The following is a 25,116-nucleotide window of genomic DNA, read 5'->3' on the forward strand; positions in this document are numbered from 1 at the left end:
TAAAACTATGATAAAGGCTTTCTGATCACATGGCCCATCATGGAACCCACTTAGAAAACCCTGTTGTTTTTAGTTAAAACCCTACCTGCAAGATCTTTATAATAGTGACCTAATCAGTGCTGAGAAAGGGAAAGGGAAACAAGAGGGAGGTCCTGACCAAGGGAAAATGCTGGCTAGGAGAATACAAAGAAATCAAGGAGACACCTGTTGTGCCAAACCCCTATTGATTCCAGTGGGGATGCCACCAGGTTCAAGAGGCGGAAGAAGAGACCTAGAGACAGAGCAAATGAAGCATGGGGTGTTACATACAAGACAGAGTCCAGTGATGGAGGCCTGGCCTGGATAACTGCAACTGCTTTCAAAAGGCATAGAGCTTATATAGCATCTTTTAACACCCTCCCCCTAACAACCTCCACTCTACGCCTAGCAACCTTCATGCAATCCAAAACTCAAGGCTTCGATCCTCTCTACAGCTCGTGTTCCATAGGACAGGACAGGGGCTCAGATGACAAGGAAAGAATCTCCAATTGACCACTCCCAGATTCCTTAGCCTAGAACACATATTCAGGTGCATCTGCCATAAAGGTCGTTCCCAGGGTCTGCTTAAGTTATTGCTGTCAGGTACATTTATGGAGATGGATGGATGGACGGAGGGATGGATGATGGATGGATGGATGGATGGATGGAAAGATGAACAGGTGAATTGATGGATGATGGAAGGATGGATGGATGGATGGATGATGGATGGATGATGGATGGATGGATGGAAGGATGAACAAGTAAACAGATAGATGATGGAAGGATGAATGGATGGGTGGATGGACAGGTGGATGGATAGATGGGTGAATAGATGGAAGATAAAAGGATGGATGAATGATAGATGAATGGACAGATGGATAGATGATGGATGGATGGATGATGGATGGATGGATGGATGGATGGAAGGATGAACAGGTAAATAGATGATAGAAGGATGAATGGATGAATGGATGGGTGGATGGACAGAGAGTGAACAGCACAGGGGTCCTCCTGCATCCCTTGCCACTCACCTGGATGTACAGGTCCACCAGCTCGCTCTGCCGCAGGATGTAATAGATCCTCCCTGCTTGCAGCCAGGCATGCGCCTCCTTCTCTTTCCTCTGGAGGTTGATGAAAATCCCCAGACTTCGTTTGGTGTAGTCCAGAGCGGATTTGTAGGCCCTGGAATCAGACACAAGTGTCAGAACAAGGGCTCTCATCCTCCTGGAACCAGTCTGCCTCCTCCTGTGGGTCTGGTGACAGATGAGTCTGGAATGTGGGGACTGGGAATGGCCCTCTTGTATGTGCAGTGTTCTGCTCTTCCCAGGCTGCTGGGAGGGCCAGGGTGAACACACACGTCATGGAAAAGATGAAGGGCATCCTTCTGAGGGAATCGAGCATCATGCTGCCCTGTGGCAGGAGGAGTGTGCTAGTCCATCTCCCCTGCCTCCCAGACATGGCCTGTGTCTTCTCCAGACGCACCAGGAGCCGTTAGTGTTCAGAGGCTATCTAGGCCGATGGTTCTCCAGGTGTGCAGGCATCACAGTCACCCGGAGGCCTGTCCGTATAGCTTGCTGGCCCTGCCCCCAGAGCTTCCGGCTCCACAGGCCTGGGGCAGGCCCTAGAACTCCCACTCGGCACAAGGTCCTAGGTGACATGGATGCTGCTCTGCTGGTCCAGGGACCACACTTTGAGAAGCATGGTTCTAGCACACTGATCCATTTTCCTTCTGTGAACCTGAGGCCAAGACTGGAGCCAGTCTCCGGGGTCCCCATGGAATCTGGCTCCTTCCCTGCTCTCTCAGTAAGTCCGACACTCGAGGGGGTGTGACTGCAGCAATGTCACTGGGCCCTGTGGGTGGGGTGGCCAGGGCCATGGTTACCCCACCAGGTCAGGATGCTCTAGGGAAGCCGAGTGGGCCACATATGGGACGTGAGACCTTGAAACCCTGCCCCAGGGAAGCAGGTGACACAACTGGCTCTGTCTTCTGTGGGAGAGAAGCCACAGGTGGCTGCTGTGGTCACATTTAAGGGGACAGATGAAGGCCAGGAGTGAAGACTCGGGGCAGGCAGAGGTCAGATGACAAAAGCCACCATAGTAGGAAGAACAGCCCAGAATGCACATACTGCCTCTGCTGGGGTTGAGATGACCTTTGGGGAGGTGTGCAGGCAGGGATGGGAAGACATGTCACCCAACAAGGGAGACTCAAGCTGGGACTCACGGGCCATCATCGGCCCTGGGATGATCGCAGGCCCACCAGCTCAAAGCATCTGATGCCAAGGAACCAAATGATCCCAAGGAGAGGGGCTGCTGGGGCCCTGGGCCAGCTTCCCTGTGCCCCCCTCCCTGCCCTGCTCCCCCACCCCCTTTGCCCCCCTCCCTGCCCCCACCACTGCAAAGCCAGCCCTCACCGCTCAGTGCCCAGGGACAGGTAGAGCTGACTGATGGTCTCCAGGAGCTGCCCCTCCAGCACCTTGTCGGCCACCTTGCGGGCCAGGGAGAGCTGGAGCTCGTGGTAGATGACACACTGGGACTCGCTGGGCATGATGGCGCTGTAGAAGTAGCACAGCCACTGCACGGCCCGCAGCTGGCCTGGGCAGAAGACAAAAAGGAAGACATCAGCCTCCCAGCATTGAAGCGAGGCTGGCTGGGCTCGGAGGCCCCTGCGCCATGCTTACCTCTTTCACACCTCTGTGAGCCTGGGCCCCATAGGCGGGGAGCCTGAGTGCAGACAGGCCATGCACCCGTGCAAGGGCAGCCACCGAGCACACCGTGACATGGGCACAGCTTGGTGCAGATGCTCGTGGTAGAGGCCGGCCTTCTTTACAACCCCCAGGGCCGAGGTCCTGGCCAGGCTCGGCCCCTGCACCAGGCCATCTATTTCTGTTTCACAAAGCCCCTCTGGCCAGGACCAGGGCCGCCTTCAGCCCGAGCCAATGAGGCCAGGGGCACAAGTAGCCCCTGTCGCAGATGGAACCCTGAGAGAGCAAAGCCAAGCGTCATGTCTGCCACACACGGCATCATGTTGGGGGAATGGGGTTCAAAGCCGGCCCCTGGCATTCCCACACATGCTTCTCTCACACAACCAGGCTTCAAACCCACAGGCTCGCTGGCCTCTCCCAAAGCCAGGGTGCTGGGAATGGTGGAAAGCTTCTGATTTTCTAGTGTCAGAAACATTCTGGAGATTAACACCGGAAACCAGGTACGCCAAATGGACATCTGTCACACACGTCACCCAACAACAGCTGAATACACAGTCCTCTCGAGCGCCCACGGGACATTCCCCACGACAGACCACGTGCCAGGCCACAAAATGAGCCTCAGTGAATGGAGAAGGACTGAGACCAAAGCAGAGGTGTTCTTCGGCTGTACTGGCACGAAACTGGAAATCAACAGTGAAGGAAATGTGGGAAATTCAAAAATATGTGGAAATTACACACTCCTAAACAACCAGTGGGTCAAAAGAGAGACCATCAGGGAAACTGAAAACTAATTTGAGAAGAATGCAAACAAATGCACAGCCCGGGCCAGCGCGGTGGCTCATGCCTGTCATCCCAGCACTGTGGGAGGCCAAGGCGGGAGGATCGCTTGAGTCCAGGAGTTTGAGACCAGCCTGGGAAACATGGTGAAACCCCATCTCTATAAAAAATACAAAAATTAGCTGGGCGTGGTGATGCACGTCTGTAATCCCAGCTACTCAGGAGGCTGAGGCATGAGAATGGCTTGAACCTGGTAGAAGTTGCAGTAAGCCAAAATTGCACCACTGCACTCCAACCTGGGCAATAGAGCAAAACTCTGTCTTTAAAAAAAAAAAAAAAAAAAAAAAAGCACAGCATATCAAAAATTCCAAGATGCAGCTAAGGCAGTGCTGAAAGGGAAATTTATAACTGTAAATGTCTACATTCAAAGAAAGAAGAAAAGTCTCAAATCAAAAACCTAACCTTTCACCTTGAGAAACTAGAAAAAGAATGAACTAAACCCAAAGCGAACAAAAGGAAGAAAATAATAAACATGAGAGTGGAAATGGGAAGTAAAAATACAGAGAATGGAAAAACAAAAGAGATAATCAACAGAACCAAAAGTGGGTTTTTTGAAAATAATAACAAAATTGACAAATCTTTCACCAGACTGACCAAGAAAAGAAAGACGGGACACAAATGACTAAAATCAGAGACTGAGCACCATGGCTCACGCCTGTCATCCCAGCGCTTTGTGAGGCCGAGCTGGAAGGATCGCTGAGGCCAGCATTCAAGACCAGCCTGGGGGAACATGATAAGACCCCATCTCTAATAAAAATAAATAAATAAAAAATTAAAAACTCAAGTTTCTAAAATCAGAAATGAAAGAGGAAACCTTATTGCCCACCTGACAGAAATAAAAGGATTCCATGAAAACACTGCAAACAATTGTACACCAACAAATCAGACCATCTAGACACAACAGCCAAACTCCTAGAAAGACACAAATTACCGAAAGTGACTCAGAAATGACCCCAAGTAAGCCTGTGGGGTATCAGCCCCGCCCTCGGTCTCCTCGACTGTTCAGCGCAGGGTAGGGAGACAGGGAAGCATGATCCCCGTTCCCTGGCCTGCATTTCCAAGTCTGAATCCCCCAGCACCCCGGGGAGGGCCTCGTAGGAGGAGGTGCCACAGACTATTGTGCCAGGAGCCACCGGAGGCTGCAGTGGGGGCTGGGGGTGCTGGGTTCCTGGAGGGTCTCCTTCAAGTCAGAGAATGCCCCTGGGGAAGAAGCCTGGGTCTGAACCCCCTACCCCTCCTTGGGCAGATGTGTGGGACCGGGGCCCCTTCACATGGTCCTTTCCAAAATCTCATCCCTCCTAGGGCCAGGAGTGGGTGCCAGGCCTATGCTGGGAAATGGGCAGATTTGGCCACAGCCCCTGGGGCTCTGGGCCAGGCCACAGGAGGCACCTCTGAGTGGTCTCACTATGCCGTGACGTCCATCCTGGGAGAATGGACAAAGCGCTGCAAGGCAGAGGGGACCCACAACAGTATCGCTTGTCTCAGCCATTTCCCTGGACTCAACTTCCTCATCTATCCTCTGCGGCCTAGATTTCGGACAGCCCTGCCCACCTACTGTCCGTTCACTGCTCAGTCTGCAGTGACTGTTCTATAGCACTCCATGGCTCCCCAGTGCTCTTGGGGAAAAGGCCAAGCACAGCCTGAGGCCCCAGGCCCTGCGTAGCTCTCCAGAAGAGCTTCTCACCATCCAGCACCCAACCCACCCACTCCCAACTCTGCACCTCCCTGCATAAGCCCTGCTCACTCACCCCCGCTCACACCCCACTCACCCCCACTCACTCACCACCACTCACCCCACTCATCCCCGCTCACACTCCTGCTCACTCACCCCCATCACACCTCCGCTCACTCACCCCCACTCACCACCACTCACACCCCACTCATCCCTGCTCACACTCCCGCTCACTCACCCCCACTCACCACCACTCACTCACCCCCACTCACCACCACTCATCCCTGCTCACACTCCCGCTCACTCACCCCCACTCACCACCACTCACACCCCACTCATCCGTGCTCACACTCCCGCTCACTCACCCCATCACACCTCCACTCACTCACCCCCACTCACACCCCCACTCACTCACCCCCACTCACCACCACTCACCCCTACTCACCGCCACTCACCCCCACTCACTCCCCACTCATCCCTGCTCACACTCCCGCTCACTCACCCCCATCACACCCCCACTCACTCATCCCCGCTCACACTCCACTCACCCCATCACACCCCTGCTCACTCACCCCACTCACTCACCCCCACTCACACCCCTGCTCACTCACCCCACTCACTCATCCCCACTCACACCCCTGCTCACTCACCCCACTCACTCACCCCCACTCACACCCCCACTCACTCACCCCACTCACTCACCCCCACTCACACCCCTGCTCACTCACCCCACTCACTCACCCCCACTCACTCACCCCCACTCACACCCCCACTCACTCACCCCCACTCACACCCCCACTCACACCCCCACTCACACTCCACTCATCCCCACTCACACTCCCACTCACCCCCACTCACACCCCCACTCACACCCCCACTCACACTCCCACTCACACCCCCACTCACTCACCCCCACTCACTCACCCCCACTCACCCCCACTCACACCCCCACTCACTCACCCCCACTCACTCACCCCCACTCACACCCCCACTCACTCACCCCCACTCACACCCCCACTCACTCACCCCCACTCACACCCCCACTCACCCCCACTCACACCCCCACTCAGTCACCCCCACTCACACCCCCACTCACTCACCCCCACTCACACCCCCACTCACCCCCACTCACACTCCACTCATCCCCACTCACACTCACACTCACCCCCACTCACACCCCCACTCACCCCCACTCACACTCCACTCATCCCCACTCACACTCCCACTCACCCCCACTCACACTCCACTCATCCCCACTCACACTCCCACTCACTCCCACTCACCCCCACTCACACTCCACTCATCCCCACTCACACTCCCACTCACCCCCACTCACACCCCCACTCACCCCCACTCACACTCCACTCATCCCCACTCACACCCCCACTCACTCACCCCTACTCACTCACCACCACTCACACCCCACTCCTCCCCGCTCACTCACCCCCACTCGCTCACCCCTGGGCCTTCACACAGGCTACACCACCAGCCCCTCCCCCACCACCAGCCCCTCTCCCACCACCTATTACTTGACTAAATCCTCTCAACCCTCTGGTCCCAGACTAAAGAGGCTTCCCTAACCCAGGGCCAAGTGCTGCCCCGCCATCATGCCACTCACCCGTTTGTGGCTTCTCTGGCCTGAAGCTCACATTCCCACACTCAGCCCCTGCCACCCGAGGACCCCACAAGCCCCATTTGTGGGTGGGGCCTGGCACACTCGCCCAACGAGCTGCTTTTGCATGAACTGCTCTGCGGCTTTGGGCAATCACCCACCCCTGTGTCCTCTGTGAAGTGGGATGACAGGTGTGCAGGCTGCCGAGATACCAAGCAGATAACACGGGCACAAGAACCAGCGTTCAGGGCCTGGCTTATGCAGAGGCCCCAAGTCCCAGCTCAGCAGAGCCTGCCTTGATCCTAGGGTTATGTCTAGGGATTCCCAGCATGCAGGACTTTCAGTGCTCAAGGCAGGATGGTCCCTGGGCAAACCAGGAAGAGCTAGCTGCCCCAGTAGGACACAGAGGGCCTGGCACTGCATGGCAACCACCTGTCTCCAGGGCTTTTGCCAACATCTGCTGTTGGCCACGACTCAGCACTTTCGATGGTGGAAAAATCACCACTTGTTTCTAAATCACAAATCCCAGGTGTGCCCTGACCCGAGTGGCCCCGGAAGGCGCACAGGAGGAACTGGGGCACTCACTCTCCACGTGGCCCATCTCCACGGCGACCAGAAGGGCCCACTCATAGTAGCCCTTGCCCTGCTGGGCCGGGCCCTGGCGGGTGCAGAGGTGGCCCAGCTACAGGAGCACGTGGGTGAAGTCCCGGCTACACTCCCGACAGGGCAGCCTCGAGAACAGCTGCACAGCCTCCAGGAGGTAATGCTGGGCCAGCCTGCTGGCACCCGCGTGCAGGCACAGGGCCCCGAAGTTGGCCAGCGCCACTGCCTGGTTCCTCTGCTGGCCCAGGTCCTGAGTCACCCGTAGGGCGCGGTAGTAGCCCTCGGCTGCCTGCCTCGTCCGTCCCGTCCTCTTCAGAGCCACGGCCACCATGTTGGCAATCACACCCTCCTGGTCCTCGCTGGCCACCACTGCATCCTGGACAGACTGCAGGATGTCCAGGGCCACCAGGCTCTGCCCATGAAGCACATGCAGCCAGGCCAGGGCCACCAGGCGGTCCACGATGGCACAGACTCCGGCAACAGCACTGGCTTCCACCGCCTGCGTCATGAAGGTGATGGCCGGGCCGTGGTAGCCATGGTGGCTGTACAGCTGGGCCAGGCTGGTGTGGAGAAGGCCGCGCAGCGCTTGGCCTGTGCCCGGGGTTAGGGAGGCCAGCGCTCGCCTGAAGTAATGCGAAGTCTGGGTGGGGAGGCCATGGGGCTGGAGGGCGTTCTGGAGCACCAGGTTTACGCTTCCCAGCGAGCCGGCCAGGAGTCCTGTGTCCTCAATGAGGCCACCTTGACACAGCTCAGCACCAGGTGGGGCAGGCACTTGCGGCTGTAGATGTCAGCCAGGAGTAGGTAGCAGTCTGAGAGCCACGAAGCCTCTGGGGCTCCCGAGTCCCTGTGCAAAACCAGCAGCCGCTCTAGGAAGGGCAGGGCCTCCTCGGGCTGCTTGAGGTGCACGTGGTGCCTGACCAGCAGGAAGCAGGCCCGGGCCTCGGCCTGCAGGCTCTGGCCACCCACCACCCACCGCGGCGCCAGCTGCAGGAGCTCCCCCTCCGCCTCGGTGCTGCAGATGTGGCCGGGTGTCCCCAGGAGCAGGGCTATGGCTTTGGGAACCACCTGTGTACACTTCTCCCTGTTCTTCTGCTTCCGGTAAATGCTGGCCAGGTTGGCGTACACAGCCACCACCAGGAACAGGTCCCCGAAGCTGCCCTCCAGGGCCCCCAGTGCTTCCTCAAAGTATACCCGGGCCTGGGACAGCTTGAGTCTTCTGCTGCACAGCCGCCCCAGGAGGAAGCAGAGCCTGGCCAGGGCCAAGAGGAGGCCAGCTTTCTTGGCTGCCCCTCGGGCCTGTGCCAGGCGCCCAGTCAGCTCCTCCTCGTCGCTAAAGCTGCAGAACACGCTGCTCAGCCATGGCAGTGCCACATCGTACAGGCCACAGAAGCTGGCCTTGTACCCGGGGGCATTCAGGAACAGCAGCAGTGAGCTCAGGGCCTCTGGGTCCTGCCAGTCGTCCTCAGCTTCCAAGCAGAAGGAGGGCTCCTCATGGTCTTGCAAGCTGTGGCTGTGCACCCCTCCTGTGATATTGTTCTTTATATTCTAGGGAAGAGAGGATGATACTACACCCAGTATCGCAGGGGGTGTACACCCACCCAGTGATATTGTTCTTAATGTACTCCACCTCCCACCACCAGGGATATCGGTCCTAATATCCAGAGGAAGAGAGGATAACATTATGCACAATATTGCAGGGGAGTGTACACACCCTCTGTGATGTTGTTCCTAGTATCCAAAGGTAGAGACGATGATATTACTGGCCATATCGCAGGGGGTGTACACCCTTCTGTGATATTGTTTTTGACATTCAGTCGGGGAGAGGACAACATTAATCCCGTTATCGCGGAAGGTGTACAGACCCCTGTGATGTAGACCCTAATGTACAGGGGAGAGAGAAGAATATTGCTCTCAATATCGCAGGGGGTGTAACCACCCTGCCCCCCGTATATTGTTCCTAATATGCCGCGGGGTAGAGGCTGATTTTACTTTCGATATCGCAGTGGGTGTACACCACCCCCAACCCTGGGGTATCGTTCCTAATATCCAGGCGGGAAGAAGATGACATGGCTGACAATATTGAAGGGGGTGGACAACTCTTCTGTGATATGGTTCCTGATATCCAGGGTGTGAGTGGATGATATTACTCCCAATAAAGTAGGAACCATACAGCCACCCTGGGATTTTGTCCTTAATAACCACAGGGGAGAGGTGATATTACTACCAATATTGCAAGGGGTGTACACCCCTCCTGTGATCTTGTTTCTTATATCCAGGAAAGGAGAAGATGGCATTACTACCAATATTGAAGGGATGTACAGCCCCCATGGGATATTGTTCTAAAGATACAAGTTGAAAGAGGATTGAGATTCCATCCAATATAACAAGGGGTGTGCACCCCGCCTGCGATATGAATTGTAAAACCTAGAAGAGAGAATGACATTCCTTCCAAAAACACACGAGGTGTACACCCACCCTATGATATTGTTCCTGTCATCTAAAGGAAGAGATGATGATACTACTCCCACTACCGGAGAAGGTACACCCTCCTGTGATATTGTTCCTCATAACTTGTGGGGGAGAGCATATTACTTCCAATATGACAGTGGCTTGACACCCAGTCTGTGATATTGCTCCTAATTTCCAGCAGTATGATGTTCCTGCCGAGAGAGTAGCGGGTGTACAGCCGCCCTGCGATGTGTCTCTGATTGTTCAGGGAAACACAGGACGACATTACCCCAAATCTCCCAAAAAGTGTACACCCGTTGTGTGATATGGTTCCTAATATCCGGAGGTGCAGAGGATGGTGTTCGTTCTCCTATGGCAGGCTGTGTACACACAACCTGTGAAATTGTTCCTAATATCCTGAACTAAAAAGACTGCTAATAATGGACACACATTGCAGGGGGGAGTCATTATTACGATCCACATCATAATGGGGAGTAATAGCAACCCCTCTCTCCCCCTCGCTGTTACTATCCACATCGAAGTTGGCTGAGGCACCCCCCGCGATGGGTGAGGTGCCCCCTAATGCCATCACAGGCTTTAATGTATTCACTTAAAGTTTTTTCCTCATTTAGATCTGCCTTTCCCTTAATAGGTCTAATTGCTGCCTGACCTTCTGTATTAGCATTTTCATGAGCAAGCAGCTGAACGATCACTTTCTTGTCATGAGAATCGGAAATAGCCTTTTGAGCCGCATCCTGCAAACAGGCAATAGAATCTGGATAAGGCTCCCTTGGACCCTGTTGAACTGTGTTAAAAGAAGGATAAGCAGTAGCAGGGTTGTGAATTCTTTTCCCAGGCTCTTAGGCATGTAGTTCTGAGCTGATCAACAGCCTCATCACCCATTACCATCCGTTGATTTAGAGTACCCCATGCCTGTACAATTCCAAGCGATTGATCAGATGTGATATTAACGGGATATTGGACTTGAGCGTTTCTGCGTGCCTGATTTGTTGCTTCATCCATCCACCAGGTTTTAAATTGGAGAAATTCAGAGGGGGACAGGGTGTATCGGGCTAGTGCCTTCCAATCTGTAGGTATTCAACGTCTGTTATAAGCCACACATTGTAACAAGGAATGAACATAAGGAGAATTTGGCCCATCTTGTCCAATTGCTTGCTTTAAGTCTTCTAATATTTTAAAAGGAAATGGCTCCCAGCATGCTTGAGCAAGTTCTCTGGGCTCCTCAGCTGGCGAAAGAATTACCAGAAACTGCCAAGCATTCAAATCCCCCATTTCTTGTGCCTGGCGAATGGATGCCTGGATTGTCCCTGTGCCATAATTTGTATTTGGACCGGCTCGCAGCATTCCTCTACCATAATTAACAGGTGGGCAAGCCTGGATCATTCCCTCATCATGATTGGCTGTTGGACAAGCCTGAAGCTTCCCTTCACCATAGTTACTGGCGGGGCCTGCAACAATGGGAGCCCCAAGGCGCCTGTCAGGCTCCCCTTCCAAAAATTCCTAAGGCTGGCCTGGGGGTGGCCATTCCAGACCTTTCCCTAAAGGCGCAGTAGGTGACACTGTTTCTTTTATAAGCTTTTGGAGATTAGCATACATACCTTCCCATTTCTCGCCCTTTTTTAAACTAGACTGTCATGGTTCACTTAGCTGATAATTAGACTCCTGATTATTCAACTTTCCTATGTCATCCTGGAACTCCTCCTTCTCCTCCTCAGTGTGGAAGGGCTCCAGTGCTGCTTTAATTGCCGACCACACAGACCAAGCAGAGACGGGAATATCGTGGCCCTCTTGTTGTGCTCGTTTTAAGTCTGATCCGACCTTGTCCCAATCTTTTACATTCACGGTTCCATATTCTGGGAACCAAGGAGAATACTTGTCTACCAGATGGAACAAAGATGTGAGATTTTGGGTACTCACAATTACCCCTCCGCGGCGCAGTAACTGCCGCACAAGGCTTAAGTAATTAGCGAACTTACTCTCAGCCTGACTCACATTTTCCCGAGGTTTCCCTGGAATTCTCCCAGCGCCCTACTTACCCTAGAGCTTGAAGTGAAAACCTACTGGGGAGTCCTCTGTCGGTCGTCCTCCGCTTTCCACGCTCTGGTGTTCCTTCACTGGATTATTTGTAGAGATTAGGGGGAGCCCCGCCTTGGGCACCAGAGACCAGCCTGGGCAACCGAGGGAGACCCTCGTTTCTACCAAAAAAAAAAAAAAAAAAAAAAAAAAAAATTAGCCAGGTGTGGTGTCGCGTGCCTGTAATGCCAGCTACTCCATGAGAAATCAGACAAAACCTGGCACCAGAGACTGATTTTCTTCTAAAATGCTTTCTCCAAAATATTTTTAAAACAAAAGGGGGAAATTGGAAAGAAAATATTTTGGGGCCCCCAAATCACTAAGATAAAGGGAAAAGTCAATCTGGGAACTGCTTAGGGCAAACCTGCCTCCCATTCGATTCAAAGTCATCCGCTGCTCGCTGAGAAGCATGCATATCTTATTGCCTCCTTTGGAAAGGCTCATCAGAAACTCAGAAGAATGCAACCGTTTGTCTCTCACCTACCTGTGACCTGGAAGCCCCCTCCTGGCTTCGAGTTGACCCACTTTTGCTTCAGGTTGTACCAGAACGGACCAGTGTTCATCTTTCATATGTTGATTGATGTCTCCTGTCTCCCTAAAATGTATAAAACTGTCAGATACAGTCAGTTTCGCTTCCAAGGTTTGGCATTCTTGTTTTTTGTTCTGGAACTCAAAACGTTCTTGTTTTTTTGTTCTGGAACTCAACTTTCTTGTTCTCCATGTCTCCTTGCCCTTAGTTACTGTAAACAACCTTCCCGTCAGTTCTAATCAATAACTCACATCTGTTCCCTTGGTTACCTGCTCTGCACCCATTTCTCCCTTCGAAACCACACGTCCCACCGTTGTAACTCACATCCCCCTTCCCCCTTCCTTATTTGGGAAAATATTCACAAATAGCCAACCGGATTGGTTTAGATCTTGAGGTCTGGCCCTAGCCCATGCCAGAGGTAGGGATTGCGTTAGGAATAAAAACCCCTGCTTTCCTTTGTTCCGTGTGCTCTTCGCGATTGCGATTGATGCGAGCAGCACGCTTCTGCAAAGGTAAATTGCGTGGCTGAGAAAACTTTCGCTTGAGTGCTGGTTTCGCTTTGCGGCACCGAGCATTTATCTCCAACAAAACCAAGCTGTGCTCTGACAACCCTGGGCCACTGTCATCAGGATACCCTGAGGCTGTGTCATGCACAAGCATCCCCAACCTTGGCAAAATAAACTTTCTAAATACTCTTATCCCCAAATGCTCAGGGAGATTGATTTGCATAATCATAAAACTCCGAGGCTGCACTCCAGCCTGGGCGACAGAGCAAGACTCTGTTTCAGAAAAATAAAATAAAATTAAAAACTCCAGTCTACCGCACAGCCGACTCTGCGTGAATTACTCCTTCTCTCTTGCTATTCCCCGGTCTTGAGATATCGGCTCTGTCTAGGTAGCGGGCAAGGTGAACCCACTGGGCAGTTACAGAATTGTCATTATATTGCTTGCAATTTTATATATACTTTATGCACAAATAGCTATAACCTTGTACACAAGGTTAAATGCGAATGTCCTCCTTGCATGGTGAGATCCCAGGGCAGGAAGGACGCACCCTCTACAAACCGCTAGGCCAAAACGGTCATTCTGGCCTCATCCAGCCTCGCGGGAGAGCGCAATCTCCTGTCACTCAGGGCCTGAGGGGGCGGGGCCTGAAGCCCCCTGCAATCAGGGGCGTTGGGGCGGGGAGCGTTCAATCAGGCGCGCCGCCGGAAAGGAGAGGGCGGCTTCCGGGATCCGGCTGGCGGGCGCTTTGTCTGGCCTTGGCCGCAGTAGGCTCTTTCTGTGAGTCTCCGCTGCTACTTCTTGGCTCTGGGAGGCCCAGGTGGCTCTGCAGTAGCCTCTGCCACCCTGTGACCTGCGGGTATTGGGACATCCCTCGCTGACGCCGGGACACCCGGGGAGCCGAGGAATGGTGAGTGGACTGCGCCTGGCTTCCCGAAGTGGGGAAGAGAGCTGGTTGAAACCTGCTGGAGCCAGCCATCGGCTGCGGAACCTGCGGACCGAGTCTCCGCGGCGCAGCCGGGCCTCAGTCCCCTTCTGTGCAGGCCGGGCGGGGCGGGCAGCGGGACCCCTGCGTCCTGTCTGTACCTGCGGGCGCCACTTCCGCCGGCCGGAGCCCTCTCCGGAACCCCGCGCCTCCCCCACCCAGGTAGTGCGGTGACCACTGGAGGGTGATCCGGGAGAGCCCCGACTCGGTGAGCGGGGTTCCAGCGTGGGAGAAGCTGTGGATCATGGGGCTTCCAGTCCCACCTTTCTCCCCCAAAAATTAACCTGAGGCTTTGTTAAAACGTGAAACGGTGTGTTTGAGCAAACCGTGATTCACAAACCGGGTACCGCAGTCATGGTTTGTGGTTTGGGGTCCACTGGAGGGGCGTAAATGAGAGGCTTTGATAAGGTTAATGAGGAAGCAAACCATACATATATATACACACACACGTATATATATATATATTGTTTGTTTTGTTTTGTTTTGTTTTGAGACGGAGTCTCACCCTGTCGCCAGGCTGGAGTGCAATGGTGCAGTCTCAGCTCGCTGCAACCTCTGACTCCCGGGTTCAAGCGATTTTCCTGCCTCAGCCTCCCAAGTAACTGGGCTTATAAGCGCCCACCACCACGTCCAGTTAATTTTTGTATTTTTAGTAGAGACAGGGTTTCGGCATGTTGGCTAGGTTGGTTTCGAACTCCTGACCTTAATTGATCGCCCGCCTCGGCCTCCTAAAGCGCTTGGGATTACAGGCGTGAGCCACCTTGGCCAAAATATGTTTCTGTTTCCAAGCACTTTACATGAGAGGAAAGCGGAGAATAAATCATCTGACACTCTACTGTAAAAAAAATCTTTGTGCCTCTCTTCTTTTCATCTTTCCTAAGTGTACATATGACCAAAATGTCTTTAGGTCGAGGTCCCCCCGTGAAAACTTTACAGGGTGTTGTGTCCTCAGCCACCCTCCTGTCTTTTCCTAGTCCTGGCATTTTAGAACTGTGTGGGGATGACCCAGGATACCCACTGTGGCCATGTCTATTGGAGGGTCTAGTGAGCATCAGCCCTGGGGTCATCTCATCGCCAAGGACAGCCTGAGGTAGGGGGTAGAGTCGCTCAGGGGAGTAGCTGGATGCTCTTGGCCTTAGAGGAATCTCCTGGTATAGTTTCATCTAAAATGGTGACCCCTTAGGGTTATTAAAATTTTAGGAAATTAAAACTAATGAACAATACAACGTAATGTCGTTAAAGCTAGGTCACTAAAATTGTTCCTCCAGCCCGAGTTTTTATTCCTCGGAGACACATCGAAGGTCTGCCACTCGGATGCTGATAATTGAGAGGAAAAGGCAGAAATGATTTCTGCTCTCTAGATTGTCTCAGACTTGTGAAGAGAGAAAAACTGTCCCAAAGGACAAGGAAAACCCACCCCAGAGAGGATGTGCAAGAACCTGAATATTAAAATGCACTGAAGGTGCACAGGAGGACAAAGAGCAGTGCCAGTGCCTCTTAGGTGGTCACTGAGTACTTTACTGAACAGGATGGGTGTCCCGAGGGATAGAATGGCCTGCTGTGACACTTAGAAAGGTCTGTGTTGGAGTCAGCACTGCCTCTCCCTGAGTTTGTTACCTTGAAAAGGCTTGTCTGCTTATTTGAGTGTCAGGTTTTCATTGACTGTAAGATACATTTTGTCAGTACAGCTTGAAAGATAAAAATACTATTTCCAGAGAGGCAAGGTAAAATGATGTATTTTATTTGCTAAAAATCCGTGTTTATTTCTCCCCCAGAGTGAGTGTAGTAAGTTTTCAAGGTCTGTTCTTTTTAAGGGTAATTTCAAATGGAATTGTAGGACTTAGCTTTGTAAATGCTACTGGTGAAATAAAAGTGTGATAGATAAATTGATGATTTACAAAGATTCACCAGAATGTCAGTTCTCCTCTTGCAGCATGGTGAAGGATTTATGACAGTGGACACATCTATATCCTCATATCTGGATATCTGAGGTTTTCTTTTGTTGTTGTTTTTTGGATTTTTTTTGGAGACGTGTCTTGCTCTGTAGCCTGGCTGGAGTGCAGTGGCACCATCTCTGCTCACTGCAACCTCCACCTCCCGGGTTCAAGTGATTCTCCTATGTCAGCCTCCCGAGTAACTGGGATTATAGGCACCCACCACTACACCCAGCTAATTTGTGTATTTTTAGTAAACACGGGGTTTTAGGCCTGGCACGGTGGCTCATGCCTGTAATCCCAGCACTTTGGGAGGCCAAGGTGGGCAGATCACGAGGTCAGGAGTTCCAGACCAGCCTGACCAACATGGTGAAACCCTGTCTCTACTAAAAATAGCAAAAAATTAGCTGAGCATGGTGGCAGGCACCTGTAATCCCAGCTACTCGGGAGGCTGAGACAAGACAATTGCTTGAACCTGGGAGTTGGAGGTTGCAGTGAGCCAAGATCTTGCCACTGCACCCCAGCCCAAGCGACAATGCGAGACTGCATCTCAAAAAACAAACAAACAAACAACAAAAAGACAGGGTTTTGCCATGTTGGCCAGCCTGGTCTCAACCTCCTGACCTCAGGTGATCGCTCGCCTCAGCCTCCCAAGGTGCTGGGATTACAGACGTGAGCCACCACGCCCGGCCCACTCTATTTTCTCTTTATTCCCTAAATTTTAATATGTTTGGGTTTGTCTGTTTCTTTATCACTTTTTTCTTACATAAAAAAAAATTATGCCTAATCCTTCGTAAAAAAAAGTATCTTCCTGTGACTTCTGAAAGTGTTCTGATTTTATCTTTCATATTTGATATATAATAAGTTGATTATTGTTCATGGAATAGAGAAGAATGCAATGCATTTTCCCAAGTAGATGCCAGCCTGGTTTGCCTCATATTTTAAAGTGCATGTGATTTCTTTTTCTATTCTACGGTGCCTACTCTATCATTCCTCAACTTTCCATATAAATGCTGGGTCATTAAGACTTTTTTTCCCCTTAGTCTGCTTGCTCATCTCTCTGCTAATACTGTCCTGTCCTGAATATTTTCGTTTGAAAATCTTAGAAGTATGTTAGACAAGCCGTCACTCTTTTTTTAGATGACTAAAAATCATTAGACATTTGTCATTTTTACTACGTATGAAAAAGTAGTTTTTCTCGCCTAAAACAACCTGATTTGGGCATTTATGTGATTTCATAGGATTAGCATCTGGAAGTGGTGACATTAATGTCATTTTACAAAACATGCGTCATATTTCCCCTTATTCCTTTCTGCCTTGACATTGTGCAATAGAAATTTAAAAAATTTTTGTATTGGTATTGTTAAATATCAATTATTGGTTTTATTTACTTCTCAATTAAATTTAATAAGCCTATTCTGTCTTGGTGTAATCACATGGAATGGGCTCAACTCCCCAGTTAACAAGTAACAGCACATGTAAAACATTGTCTACCAGGGAAACTCGTTGAACACTTAGTGTTCAGACTGTATTTTGGTGTCTGGTTCCCTAAGCACCACCGCAGTGACACAAAATAATAGACCTTCAGCAGAAAAAAGTTTTGGCAAATACATTGAATAAGCTATTTAGATGCAGTGAGTCATTCTTATTACTTGGGTTGGTGGAATCCCTTTCAAAATGTAAGTTAGTAATACAAACAAAGATTGAACTTTGCGAGCAGGCGTTTTTAAGAATAAGTAACCTCAGGACTGATAATATTAACTCACTTACGCTCATTAGGTAGGACTTTATTATGGCAGATACTAGAAAGTACAAAGTGAAGTTAAAAGGTAACTCCTAGCAGCACATCTTACTCCCTGGATTCTCTAATAAGATGGGTGTTTCTACTTTGCTGTTGCCTTTTTGAATAGTTCAATTCTAGCATTCGTACTGCTGTGTGGGAGGCAGTACGTGTGAACAGAGTAAGAGTTGTGACAATCAAGTCATGGAATAAATGCTTGGAAAATTTAGAATCATGTAAATAGCATATGAATTGAGTATAGATTCCCAGTGCTGTCAGTCTCACCCATCCTTCTATCCACATGTGTGGAATGTTCTAGGACTCCGTGGCTTTTGAGGATGTGGCTGTGAACTTTACCCAGGAGGAATGGGCTTTGCTAGATTCTGCTGAGAAGAATCTCTCCAGAGAAGTGATGCAGGAAACCTGCAGGAACCTGGCTTCTGTAGGTAAGAATGACAACACATTTCACTTAATTACAGAAGTGTTTCCCTATCATCAGTGCTATTTGTGATTTGGAATGTGGCAAGGGAATGATTTGGTGAAGAAATCAGGCATGGGCACTGTGTACAATGAACATTAAATCTAGTAATGTTTCTATAGTTTGTAATAATTCATGATAATTTTGTGGGTCTGCATTTTAGGAAACAGATGGAAAGACCAGAATATTGAAGATCACTTCGAAAAACCTGGGAAAGATAATAAGATAATTTGTACTGAGAAGAGGAAATAAAGTCCTCTGAAGGAATCTTAGGATGTCATGAACTTAAAAACAAGCAATCAAAACAAATAAGAGTCACTTGAAATTTATTTCTTTTTAGAAAAATTTCACCCAAAATGTAACATACTTCAGTGTAGTAGTCAGTGTTTGGAAAACAGTTTAGTTGAAAATAGTACTACATGAATATGACTATTTTGGTCACAGCCATGCAGGTGGTAGCTGTGTTTTCAGTACTAACCCATTTACTTTCAAATAATTCAGTCATGGCAAAAAAAAAAAAAAAAAAAATGCATTTTCCCTGGTATTGGTAGCAGTGTAAGTCCAAGATCTATTAATAAGTAGAAAGTTATTAAACCAAGCAATAATAATGTGCTTGTCATTTTTTTACAGAAATCGTATGGTACAGAGACTGTGTGAAAGCAAAGATGGTAGTCAGTACGATGGACAAATTGTCAGCCAAATTCCAAATCTTGATCTGAATGAGAACATTTCTACTGGATGAAAACAATGTGAATGCAGTATTTGTGGAAAAGTCTTTGTACGTCATTCCCTCCTTAATAGGCACATCCTAGCTTAGGATACAAATTATATGGAGAGAAGCAATATAAATGTGAACAGTGTGGGAAACTCTTCGTTTCTGTTCCAGGTGTTAGAAGACACATGATAATGCACAGTGGAAATCCAGTTATAAATGTACGATATGTGGGAAAGCTTTTTATTTTCTCAATTCAGTTGAAAGACATCAGAGAACTCACACAGGAGAAAAACCCTATAAATGTAAACAATGTGGTAAAGCGTTCACTGTTTCCGGTTCTTGTCTAATACACGAACGAACTCACACTGGAGAGAAACCCTACAAATGTAAGGAATGTGGGAAAACATTCAGATTTTCTTGTTCTTTTAAGACACATGAAAGGACTCACACTGGAGAAAGACCCTATAAATGTACCAAATGTGACAAAGCCTTCAGCTGTTCCACTTCCCTTCGTTACCATGGAAGCATTCATACTGGAGAGAGACCCTATGATTGTAAACAATATGGCAAAGCCTTTAGTCCTTTGAGTTCCCTTTGTAATCATAGAAGTAGTCATACTGGAGAGAAAACCTATGAATGTAAACAATGTAACCAAGCCTTCAGTCCCCTCAGTTCCCTTCACCTCCACGAAAGAATTCATACTGGAGAAAAACCCTATGAATGTAAGAGATGCGTTAAAGCCTACACTCATTCCAGTCACCTTACTCGCCATAAAAGAAGTCATGATATAGAGGCTGGGTGTAGTGACTCAGCCTATAATCCCAGCACTTTGGGAGGCCAAGGTGTGTGTATTGCTTGAGCCCAGGAGTTCATAACCAGCCTGGATTAAAACAGTGTGAAACAACCTGGGCAACATGGTGAAACCCTGTCTCTACAAAAAATAAAATAATGCCAGGCGCAGTGGCTCACGCCAGCTACTCGGGAGGCTGAGGCAGGAGAATGGCATGAACCCAGGAGGCGGAGCTTGCAGTGAACTGAAATTGCACCACTGCACTCCAGCCTGGGCGACAGAGCAAGACTCCATCTCAAAAAAAAAAAAAAAAAAAATTACCTGGGGATGGTGGCACATTTCAGTTGTCTTAGTTCTTTTTCAAGGACATAAAAAGCCACAGGGGTTGGGGGGAAGCCCTGTGCATGCAGATGACGAGGTCAGGAGATTGAGACCATCCTGGCCAACATGGTGAAACCTCGTCTCTACTAAAAATACAAAAATTAGCTGGGTGTGGTAGCATATGCTTGTAATCCCAGCTACTCAGGAGGCTGAGGCAGGAGAATCACTTGAACCCGGGAGGCGGAGGTTACAGTGAGCCGAGATTGTGCGACTGCAGTCCAGCCTGGCGACAGAGTGAGACTCCGCCTCAAAAAAATAAATAATAAAGCCCCTTGAATGTAAGAAATGTGAAACATTTACTGTTTCCCGTTCCCTCATAAACATGAAAGAGCTCACACTGCAGAGAAACCTTAAGAATGTAGGAAGTGTGGTCAAACCTTCAGATGTTCCTGTTTTTGAAGATTTGGGAGGACTCGGAGTGGAGAAAAGCCTTTTGAATTTAAATTTGTGGTAAGGCCTTCAGGCGTGTTAGTTCCATTTGAAGACATCAGCTCAGTCCTGAGAAAAACCCTATGAATGTCCAGAATGTGGGAATGTTTCATTTCTCTCACACCCACTCAAGGACATATGAAAATGCAGACTGTAGCTGGCTGGACCTTGTAAATACAAGAACGTACACAGGATTAAAACTCTAATAGTTTAGAAACTGCAAGAATATTTTCTGTTTTCACATTTACTTGAAAAGTCATGTGAAAACTCCCACTGGAAAGAAGTTCTATAAGTGAAGCTTTTCTAATTTGGAAAGCCTGACGCAAATTAGTTATCGTGCAGTGCTTGAAAAAAATGTATGAAATGTTACACAAGTTACAAGTATATTGTTTTTATCAGTGCTCATTCTTAAAGAGTCTTGAGTATGCATTTCACCTTGTTTTGCAGGGAAACCTTGAGGTGAGCGTTTTGTCAATGTTCTTTAAGCAGTAGTACTTGAATTTCATAGATAATGATATTAAGTTTGTTGGTAGAATTTTTGTCTATTCATTTAATAATATGCTGGATTCATGGTTGAATTTTGATGTTTTTCTAATATGCAGGTGAGTTTAATTTTTTTATTTCATTATTATTTTTTTTTTGAGATGGAGTCTCACTCTGTTGCCCAGACTGGAGTGTGGTGGTGTGATCTTGGCTCACTGCAACCTCCACCTCCTGGGTTTAAGCGATTCTCCTGCCTCAGCCTCCCGAGTAGCTGGGACTACAGGCGCCTGCCACTACTTCCAGCTAATTCTTTGTATTTTTAGTAGAGACAGGGTTTCGCCATGTTGGCTAGGCTGGTCTTGAACTCCTGACCTCATGATTTGCCCACCTTGGCCTCCCAAAGTGCTGGGATTACAGGCATGAGCAGCTGCGCCGGGGCAGGTAAGTTTCATTTGTATGTATTACCCTGTGATTAATGGACCAGTGAATAATGATTGTGAATTGTTGGGATTGTCTTACTAGCCTCATTTGGCAAATTTTGTTTATCCCTTGTCCATTATACACATTCCACCTTTTTTTTTTTTTTAAAGGAAAAACTACTCTTGATGTAAAGATGTTTATTTTTTTGCTAATAATGAGTTGGTATTAATTCCTAAGTACATAAACTTTACCATAGAATATCATCTCCTGAGTTTTTGCATCTGTTGCCCTTTATTCTTTATTTTTTTGTCTGTTATTTGGATCGTTCACTTTGAATGAAGGAGAGAGAATTGTGATAGGACAATATGTTGTAACCAATCTGAGGGAGGAAGCATTCAGTCTGTCAGTCACATATGATAGCATTGGGCTTTTCATCGATGCCTTTGGTACTGTAGTCGATAGTATTACACCATTATGGTATTATAATTTATATATTGTATTTTACAGTATTACAGTCTTACCAGTGTCACATGATTCAGTTCCCTACCCGCCAACAGACAAACCAATCATATACTCCTGTAGGAACAAAGGAGATTCCTTGGCCAGGCGTGGTGGCTCACGCCTGTAATCCCAGCACTTAGGGAGGCCGAGGCGGGCGGATCACGAGGTCAGGAGATCGAGACCATCCTGGCTAACACGGTGAAACCCCGTCTCTACTAAAAATACAAAAAATTAGCCGGCTGTGGTGGTGGGCACCTGTAGTCCCAGCTTCTGGGGAGGCTGAGGCAGGAGAATGCCATGAACCCAGGAAACAGAGCTTGCAGTGAGCCGAGATCACACCCCTGCACTCCAGGAAGGGTGACAGACTGAGATTCTGTCTGAAAAAAAAAAAAAAAAGAACATCCTCACTTTTTTAATGTGATACCACTCTCTGCTCCCAAGTTAATCCCTGTTTGGGCCTGTGGGAGCTTACACCATCCTCCTATATGTAATTAATAACTGATGTCTGGCTCATCTGTTTAGTAATAGATGTTATGTGTTTAACAGTGCCAGTAAACATAGGATGCTAATTCCTTCCTCACCAGTGGGGTGCATGAGATGCTATTGAAACAATTGGCAATGCAACACAAAAGGAATGGACCAGCCCTCATGCAGGACACCTGCTCAACTTGACCTACCTGATGTTGACTGACGGTTCCGTAACACATCAGCAGTCACCTGGGTCAGAACCGTGAGCTGACCATGGGCCTTCCCTTTGTTCTGCACAGTGTTTTGTGGTCTTCAGCTGTTGTCATCTTCTCCCACACTAAAATGCTCTCATCTCTTAGACATGAATGTTTACTTGCACCCCAGCATGACATTTGGCCTGTGCTTAGCAAGCAGTTTTGAGGCCCTGGCTTATTAATGCACAAAAGCGCAGCACATAAGCCGACACTTAAGTCCTAATTAGCAAGAATCAGGCTGTATCTCCGTAGTCCCTGCATCTACTCTGGTCACCATCTCTGTATGCTGAGGGCAGCCATGTGAACATTATTAATTATTGTACACTCCAAGACAATAGTTATTATGTAGGCAGAAGTAGTGGCCTTGTTTGTTTCTTGTGCTGCTGCTCCGCTTGCTGCTGTCCCGTACACCCTCCTGATGAGGTGTACATCTATGGTGCCTCACGGCTCAGGCACTGCTGAGTAAAGACAATGGGAAGAAAGAGTTTGATATTAGCCCCTAACAAAGCATATGAAGAAGCGTCTCAGCTGCTTTCATTGAAAAATTCCTGGCCAATGTGTGGGCTTTTCTTATCACTGCTGCTTATCAGCATGCCAAAAGTCGAACCTTCGGACTGCAGGTTTTGCCAACCTTAGACATAATGGCCTTACTGCATGTGGAGCTAACCCCAGGAAGATGGAGTGGCACTCTGGAGGATTAGGTGGTCTCCTCCAATGTGGCTTGATGGGCTCCTGAACTCTTTCCTTTAACCATGCAGAGAGTCCACACTGCCAGTGGTCATTGTGCTGCAACTCTATAGATGTAGAAACTCAAAATATTCAAAACATTCTGAAACAGTTTCCATTGAAAGGGAAGAGAAAAGCAGTCAGGTGCCACGCTCCAGTCAAGAGAACTAGTACATGGCTCACAAGAACACTCTGTCGCTACTGTCTGTGCCTCTGTCACAACAAATATCCTGATCCTTCAGTTTTAAGGATGCAGGGCCATTTTCCTCCCTTTCTTACTGGTAGTTCTCAAGATAACTGTATGATATGCTGGGAACGCAATATCCTGATAATCAGGTGACATTGGTCAGAACAGCCCAGGCATTAATGTTAGAGTCCCTGCTCGAAACAGAATGGCCTTTAACGCTTGTGTCCAGCAAACCACATCCTGGGAGAAAACCCAAGGTGGGCTGCTTTCTGGGGTCCCTCAGTTGTAGTGCAAGTGAAGCATTTACAGTCAAAACTCCATCCATCTGCTCTGGGTAGCCTTCCTGATCTTGTGGTAGTGGTTCATATTGAATCCTAGACCTCTGTTGTCTTTTGTTTGCTATTTGTAAGTAATAAATTCACTTCATGGAATTTATGTATGAATGTGTTTGGTCTCATTGTACTCAGGAACATCGGCACCCATTGCACAGTGAACCCGTTTCATAATTGGTGAAAGCACCTATGGCCCCCTTGTGCCACAGCAAGGAGGTTAATTCAGCCAAACATAAACTTCATGTTTGTAAAACCCTGTAGCACAGTTATTACCATGTGGGAGGCCTTTAACAATGGTGATGCTGATTTGAAGAACTCTGAAGGAAGAAATTTACACAAATGGGTTGGGTACATGGGAGTCCCTTCTAACTTAAAGCAACCCTTACTCCCCTCCACCTAAAAAGAGTGGAGAGGCCGGGCGCAGTGGCTCAGGCCTGTAATCCGAGCACTTTGGTAGGCCGAGGTGGGCAGATCACAAGGTCAGGGGTTCAAGACCAGCCTAACCAACATGGGGAAGCCACGTCTCTACTAAAACACAAAAATTAGCCGGGCCTAGTGGTGGGCACCTGTAATCCCAACTACTTGGGAAGCTGAGGCAGGAGAATCACTTGAACCTGGGAGGCGGAGGTTGCAGTGAGTCGAGACCATGCCACTGCACTCCAGCCTGGGTGACAGGGCAAGACTCTGTCTCAGGAAAAAAAAAAAGGTGAATAAGAACTGAAACAGGTTTAAAATTTCACCTAATTGGAAATGCAAAGTGTACAAAAATAATATTTAAAATAAAAGGTTAAGTGAGTGCTCATTGAATTTTATGCCTCCACAAAATAGGTTGTGAATTAACTTCCACGTTTGTTGAAAGCCACCTAAGTTGGGAAGCCTCCATGTCTGAAATTCACATGTGGCTCAAATAAGAATTATACCTGGGGATACCCCAAAGTTTAAATATGGTATCCCCTATAATATTATGAGGAATGAGCTGTTCTTGGCACGTGGCATGGCACTGTGGTAGAGGTCAGCAGCTTGTGGAGTTAGGGGTGGGGGTGCTGGCAGGAGCAGGTAATTTTGGACCCACCATGGGGACGAAGGGGACATTGCCCCTTTCCCCACACCTTAGCCACAGCAGGAATTTTCTTCTCTGATGTGTGTGGGCACCAATGCCTATGTGGGTGTAGGCGCGTCCTCCCCTTTTGTTGAAGAACCTTCCTGCAGCCGTTGGGGTGGGTATGGGCACCAC

General features: G+C 49.1%; 1 protein-coding gene and 1 pseudogene across 1 annotated transcript; one reads left to right on the forward strand and one right to left on the reverse strand.

Annotated features, from left to right (window-relative positions):
• Window positions 1-3: 3 nt before the first annotated feature.
• LOC103246546 (SH3 domain and tetratricopeptide repeat-containing protein 1-like) lies at window positions 4-12,549 on the reverse strand. Its single transcript, XM_073012401.1, is given in 9 exon segments — window positions 4-1,200; window positions 2,430-2,610; window positions 7,427-8,155; window positions 8,158-8,989; window positions 10,182-10,225; window positions 10,367-10,471; window positions 10,563-10,697; window positions 11,557-11,790; window positions 12,471-12,549. Coding segments are annotated over 9 exon segments (2,922 nt in total). The 3' UTR covers window positions 4-617.
• Window positions 12,550-13,717: 1,168 nt separating this feature from the next.
• On the forward strand, window positions 13,718-23,985 carry LOC103246378 (uncharacterized; annotated as a pseudogene).
• Window positions 23,986-25,116: the final 1,131 nt, after the last annotated feature.

Source organism: Chlorocebus sabaeus, chromosome 27, assembly GCF_047675955.1.
Source record: "Chlorocebus sabaeus isolate Y175 chromosome 27, mChlSab1.0.hap1, whole genome shotgun sequence".
In the NCBI taxonomy this organism is placed as follows: Eukaryota; Metazoa; Chordata; class Mammalia; order Primates; family Cercopithecidae; genus Chlorocebus; species Chlorocebus sabaeus.